Genomic DNA, 7,500 nt, shown 5'->3' with positions numbered 1-7,500 from the left:
CCCCCCCCCCAAAAAAAAAAGAAAATACATCATAATAGACCGATGAATTTTGCCTTAAATATACTCGGAAATATGAAATATGAGATGTTCGTATTTTTCGACCTTATGAAATTGATGCAATCCTCTTTTCAAAGCTGCCAACGCCTCCTGGTCCAACCACCACCCGCGACCCTCTTGCCCCAACCACCACCGCTCCACCCATCGACTGCAGCAAGCAACTGTACTGGCCTCATGAATATTGCGATAAGGTACGTAAGCCATTTGGATCAGTTTTGGCGTGTATTCTTTTTGACGAATGGCAGATACAATTAAACAATTTCTTCAAGATCTCCAAAATATTTTTCGTTACAGATTACAGTATAATAGCCTACTATGTAATCTTTTGCCCTTGTAAAAGTATCATCAAATTTTTTACTCTAGGAAATTATTTGATTTTTCAAACGAGTATCATGGCAGTCAATTCAGATGTAGCTATGTCTGAAGTTAATGAGGATTACCAAGGGATTATAGTATTCTTATTATTATCATTGATAAGTATATAAAAAGGTACGAAAAACCTGTGCGAATGGGATTTTTGGCACCTAAGTGTGTTACTCTGTAATTTCGAGAGAGTTAGCAAGTATGTATGTGGCTAACGTACTACGGTGTAATTGCGTTGAATCCTTAAATAGCTACAACCATGTGATAGGTCCCTAATCGTTGAAACTCATTCTAAACACACACCTCTGTAAACTGACTAAGAATATAGCCAGATATTTGCTCAGACAGCATATATAACGTTTAAAAAGCTTCCAGAAGACTAAAATTACTACAATATCTTTGCTCAGACCATTTATTATGAATGACTCTGTGATAAATTTCAGTTTATAGTGAAAATAGAGTTCCACATTAAGATATGTTACATGATGATGAATATGATAACAAGAAAAAAAGTATTGTTACCAAGACCTTATTTTCCGATTGATATGAGTATGTGGATAGTAATGTGAAAACTGAGAAAGTTATAAATATTTTTATGACTGAAGCTGATAAGAAGAAAAAAAAAAAAAATGGTTTTTTTTTCAGGACATTGCCTTCTGACGATGTGGTAGCGTCCTTGACTGGTGACCGCCAGACTGGGGTTCGAGTCCCGCTCAAACTCGTTAGTTTCTTGGGTCCCTGCAACCTCTCCATCCTTGTGAGCTAAGGATGGGCAGTTTGGGGCAGCCTATAGGTCTATTTGCTGAGTCATCAGCATCCATTACCTGTCCCTCCTTGGTCCTAGCTTGGGTGGAGAGGAGGCTTGGGCGCTGATCATATGTATATATGGTCAGTCTCTAGGGCACTGTCCTAATCGATAGGGCAATGTCACTGTCCCTTGCCTCAGCCATTAATGAGCGGCCTTTAAAGCCATTAAAGGGATTATAATTTTGAACAAATAGAGCACGAGAAGATAATTTATGAAAATAAATACTTACCTTACCGCTTCTACATTATTCTTAGTACTGTATGTGAATTCCCTTCCTTTGGCAGTACTACTGGTGTGTAGAGGGAGTTCCTGAGGTGCAGCAGTGTCCCTCTCCACTTCTTTGGAGTCAGCCTGATACGATGTGTAACTGGCCAGACCAGGTGGATACATCCCATTGTAAATTACCTTAAGCAACAAGCGAACGATGAGCTTTGGACAATATGAAGGTAGACATCTTTATCATGAGTGAAATTTGAAGAAGCAATACCAGGAAATTACACTACAAGTGAATGTTAGCATAATTTGCCATTTCGTTTTCAGATATACATATGATGTCATAATGATAAATCTTATATATATATATATATATATATATGTATATATATATATATATATATATATATGTATCCATATAAAGATTTTTTCTTTAACTAAAACAATGTACTGAGAAAAGGCTTGTCTGATCAGATAAATAAAACAGGTAAAACACATCGCCCGTTTCCTTCTTCCTCCCCTCTACTTTCTGACTTTGATCGTACATTCAGCATTGAGAAGTTTTCACTCCTTCATTTTGCAGTAAATATACAGGAGCTCTATCAACTGACATCTTTTTTCTTCAAATTTCCAATCTACTCCAACGTACAACTGCAAGAATTTTCACTCTCTTGTTCTACAGGATATATGTTGGAGCAATGTCGCTAACAGTATTCTCTGCCTCAAATTCTTACCTACTCTCAAGTATTAATTTTTGTGACCTTGTCCTACTGTAAATATACTAGAGCAGTATACCTTGAGATTTCTTTCCTCAAAAGTCAATCTTCACTCCAGTTTTCAACTCTATTAGATTTTGACACCATCGTCTTACTGTGTATGTACAAAAGCTGTATCACCCAAGGTTTTCTCCTTGTCCATTTTTTAACCTCCTTTCCAACAATCAACTACAAAGGACTTTCAAACCTCATACAGAACAAAAATTAGACTCTGAAAGTTATATTACTCTAATTATTAGAGTAATATAACTTTCAGTCGCATCCTCTGCAAATATTAAGCCATCTTCCCGCATTCAGGTTTAAACAATTTAACACCTTTTTCCCTTGAGAAGAAATCTTGATGTTTTATCACCTTTTTATTCTCCATAATTTTCAAACTTTATTCATGCATTCAACTTTCAGAGATACTTACACCATTGTCCAAATACATGCATATTGATAAAATATTACATCCAGTTTCGTTTTCCTCTAACTTCGAACCATATTTCTTTATCCAACTAAAGGAGATTCTTCACATTTTGTCTTAAACGCATGAAATGGTGAAATATGTTCTCTATTCCCCTTCTTAGACTTTTACCCTTCCAGCCGCATTCAAGTCTGATATATCTTCACACCCTCTACTAAGAAAAGCTATGTTGAGGCAATATCGCCTTCACTCTTTTCCTTACAAAATTCCAACATTTCCGAGTATTCCACTCTATGCAATTTTCATAAACCTCTCCTACAGAAGATACCTTGTAACTATATAACCATGAGCTTTCTTCTTGCCTTTTTAAACTTCATATAGAATTACACTCTAAGGCACTTTCACAGCTTTGTATTATGTTGGAACAATATCACCTATAGTTTTCTTCTATAATTTTGAACATCCTTTCGACATTTAATCTAAATGATTTTCACACTCATTCTAGAAGAGATATATTGCCGCAATATATCTTCCAGTTTTTTCCTTATTTTCTAAGCTAATTTCTTTATAAAAACATAAGGTATTCCTAAACCCTCGCCCTACAGTAGATATATTGAAACAATATACCGTATCTTCCAATTTCATCCTCTAAATTTTTAATCCCCCTCTAGTATTAAACTCTAAAGCACTTTAAAATCCTAGTCCTAGACTCTCTAGAACCTAGAGAGTCGATATTGAAGCAATTTTGCCTAGTTTTCTCCTCAAATAATTTTCAGTAGCCCTCCAGCACTGAACTCAAAGATTCTAAGACCTTGGGCCCAGGGCCTAGACATCACTCTTTCACGAACCTGTACTTGCATAAAAACTGGCCCCCTCCTTTATTCTACCCCCGGGAGTCGTTCACTATTATCTCCATCCCATAACTCACACAATTCGAGTATCTAGCTACAAGCTTAAACTAAATATTAGGAATATATCAATTTCAAATAGGTTGGGTGAATTTATTACATAATTATTATTATCATTATTACTTGCTAAGCTACAACCCTAGTTGTAAAAGCGGGATGCTATAAGCCAAGGGGCTCCAACAGGGAAAATAGCTCAGTGAGGAAAGGAAACAACGAAAAATAAAATATTTCAAGAAGATCAACAAGATTGAAATAAATATCTCCTATATAAACTATAAACACTTTAACAAACCAAGAGGAAGAGAAATAAGATAGAATAGTGCGCCCAAGTGTACTGTACCAACCGTGTGTCACATGATTGTACATAGTAACAACATTTCTTGTTTGCATATATTATGCTTTGTATCTTCGCTCTCCCCTTGTACTGATAGGGACCCGAATAAACATGTCTGTTTTTCTCACCATTAACTGTTAATAGAAACGATTGTCGGTTGAACATGAAATTGTCTGTTATGTTTTAATGTCCGTCTTGCCTGGGCTTTATGTATATATAAGCTGATGTTCTGTAATAAAGTTACTCAGTTGCTTTCATCCCACTTTTGAATCACAACCTACTCTTGGCTATTCACATTGGTGATTCCAGAAGTCGACTCGCTCCTCCCGCCTTCCTCTCCCCCCTCACTGTTACTATGGCCGCCCCATTGAAACTTTCGTCGTTCACCAGCGGAGAGGCGTTTGCTTGGTTTCAGCGCGCAGAAGTCCAGTTCCGCATCAAGGGCGTGACTCGCTCAGCCACCAAAGCAGATTATGTTCTCGCGGCGATACCCGAGGACACCTTCCCGGAAATCTCCGACTGGCTTTGTGAAGAAGTAGACACTATAATAGCGTATGATACCCGTAAAACATACCTTCTGCAGCAATACTTGCCCTCGCCAGCTGCCCGTATAGCAAAGCTTTTTCAGCTCTCTCAACAACCGTTGGGGGACCAAAGGGCTTCGCTCACCCTCAGGAAAATGACCAATATTGCTCGCCTGCAACCTGCCGCAGACGGCTCTCCCAGTGAGGTGAACCTACTTCGGGCCCTTTGGGTGCGCCGTTTACCCGAACCTGTACGCACTGCCATACCCAATTGTTGATAGTTTACCCATAAAGGACTTGACTGCCAAGGCCAACGCCCTTATGGACAGCCACTTCACAACCTTCAAGACCACTGTACCAACCGTGTGTCACACAATTGTACATAATTCCTTTTGTATATAATATGCTTGTATCTTCGCTCTTCCCTCGCACTCAAACGAACATGAAAATTCATGTCTGCTGTTTTGCTCTGAACATTGTCTGTCTCTCGAACATGTTATGTCCTGTTGCCTTGAGGTTTTGTATATAAAGAAGAGTGTTCCTTAATATATAACTCAGTCGTTTCCAATCTGCCTTTGAGTTCACAACTCCTCTCTCGGCCCGTCACATTGGTGACCCCGGAGTGACTCGCTCCTCCCGCCTCCCCCCCCCCTCCACCTCTCACCGTTACTATGACGCCGTCAACGCATACCTTCTGCAGCAGTACTCGCCGTCGCCAGCCGCCCGTATAGCAACGCCTTTTCAGCTCTCTCAACAACCGTTGGGGGACCAAAGGGCTTCGCTCACCCTCGGGAAAATGACCAGTATCACTCGCCTGCAACCTGCCGCAGACAGCTCTCCTCGTGAGGTGAACCTACTTCGTGCCCTTATGGACAGCCACTTCATGACCTTCAAAACCTCCATCAACGCCTCCACTCGTGATGAATAGGACATCTATTCAACTTCAACCGAAGCTGACGTGAATGTCGTAGGACACGCCTATGAATGCCGTAGGACATACACGCCTATGAACGCCGTAGGCCTATGAATGCCGTAGGACACGCCTATGAATGCCGTAGGTCACACGCCTATGAATGCCGTAGGCCTATGAATGCCGTAGGACACACACGCCTATGAATGCCGTAGGACACACTCGCCTATGAATGCCGTAGGACACGCCTATGAATGCCGTAGGACACACACACCTATGAATGCCGTAGGACACACTCGCCTGCCCCGTGACGAGCCGGAGCGGCAACAGCCACCCATCATCCACCACTCGCTTGCACCCAAACCAACGACTTCTACAGCCACTCACTGTCGCTAATCGGCGCAGTTTTTACTACTACCTCTCCAGATTCAGGGCACCTATTTAACATGTTCAGTATGTCATTTTTAGAGGGGGAGCCATGTACCAACCGTGTGTCACACAATTGTACATAATTCCTTTTGTATATAATATGCTTGTATCTTCGCTCTTCCCTCGTACTCAAACGAACATGAAAATTCATGTCTGCTGTTTTGCTCTGAACATTGTCTGTCTCTCGAACATGTTATGTCCTGTTGCCTTGAGGTTTTGTATATAAAGAAGAGTGTTCCTTAATATATAACTCAGTCGTTTCCAATCTGCCTTTGAGTTCACAACTCCTCTCTCGGCCCGTCACACCACCATCAACGCCTCCACTCCTGACGAAAAAGACACCTATTTAACGTCAACCGAAGCTGACGTGAATGCCGTAGGAAACACACGCCTACCCCATGACGAGCCGGAGCAGCAACAAAGCCACCCATCACCCACCACTCACTCGTGCCCCAACCAACGACTTCTACAGCCACTTACTGCCGCCCATCGGCCGCAGTTTTGCTACTACCACTCCAGATTTGGGGCTGCCGTGAAGAAATGTGACAAAAATTGTCAGTGGCCAAAAAAAAGTGTAAGTAGGCCATCACTCGTGGCGGTGGCCTCCCGTGTTTCTAATCTTTACTTTTTACATGATGCAGGATCAGGCATGCAATTTTTGGTAGACACAGGTACTTGTTGTTCTCTTTTGCAAAGGGAACTCTTCAGGACACGACGTAGTCTTTCTAAGTATGCCGACGTCCGCCTGGTAGCTGCCAATGTATCTGCACCCACATACGGTTACGAGAACCTCGCATTATCATTTGGGAACAGTAAATTTAATTGGAAGTTTCTCGTTGCTGACGTCACATTGCCAATCCCCGGTGAGGATTTCCTCTCTCATTTCTACCTTCTGGTCGATGTTGCCCACTGACGATTGGTCAACGCAGACTCGTACTTGACGACACCTCTTCAACCCGCCCACTCCAACCTCGCTCTCCACATAGGCGCACCCACAGATGCCTATGCCCACCTCCTCACGTCGTACCCGGAATTTTCTCGTCCAAAACTTCGCCAAACGCCCACGGCTCCTGCCAAACACGGTATTTATCACCATATCAAGACGACAGGGGCCCCAATCTTCGCAAAATTCAGACATCTGGCACCGGATCGATTGGCACCTGTCAAAAAGACTTACAAGCCCCCAGCGAAGTATCACATACCGACACACTTTCACTCTGCATCGCACGTCTTCCTACACAACGACACTAGCAAGCCACTGCTAACTCCCTTTCCTTGTGAATCGACGCAGTCCGAAAGCATTCCTACTAAACATTCGTGGCAAAGAAAATTGGGTCTCCATTGATCGTCTAGAAACCTGCTTATCTCCTACCAGATGACCCACCTTCAGTTCGCCTTTCTAGATCAGGGCACCCTATTTAACATGTACAGTAGGTCATTTTTAGGGGGGAGCCATGTACCAACCGTGCGTCACACGATCGTACATAGTAACGACATTTCTTTTTTTGTATATCTCATGCTTTGTATCTTCGCTCTCCACTCGCACTGATAGGTACCTGAATAAACATGTCTGTTTTTCTCACCGTTAGCTGTTAACAGAAACGATTGTCAGTTGAACATGAAATTGCCTGTTATGTTTTTACGTATATATAAGCTGATGTTCTGTAATAAAGTTACTCAGTTGCTTTCATCCCGCTTTTGAGTCACAACCTACTCATGGCTCGTCACAGTACCCTCAAGCAAGAGAACTCTAACCCTAAAGACAGTGGTAG

At 41.9% G+C, this 7,500-nt stretch overlaps 1 protein-coding gene across 1 annotated transcript in view; it reads left to right on the top strand.

Moving 5' to 3' along the window:
* Positions 1-7,418, top strand: part of LOC137626170 (endochitinase-like) — a 51,433-nt gene extending 44,015 nt beyond the window's left edge. Inside the window, exons 12-13 of the mRNA XM_068357251.1 lie at positions 135-248; positions 1,513-7,418. Coding sequence (XP_068213352.1) covers positions 135-248; positions 1,513-1,638 — 240 coding nt within the window. The 3' untranslated portion in view covers positions 1,639-7,418. The remainder of the gene's footprint in view (positions 1-134; positions 249-1,512) is intronic.
* The last annotated feature ends 82 nt before the right edge of the window (positions 7,419-7,500 follow it).

The sequence above is a fragment of the Palaemon carinicauda genome, chromosome 2, assembly GCF_036898095.1.
Source record: "Palaemon carinicauda isolate YSFRI2023 chromosome 2, ASM3689809v2, whole genome shotgun sequence".
Taxonomy (NCBI): domain Eukaryota; kingdom Metazoa; phylum Arthropoda; class Malacostraca; order Decapoda; family Palaemonidae; genus Palaemon; species Palaemon carinicauda.
The sequence above is the reverse complement of the archived record's forward strand: the minus strand, read 5'-3'. Positions and strand labels throughout refer to the sequence as shown.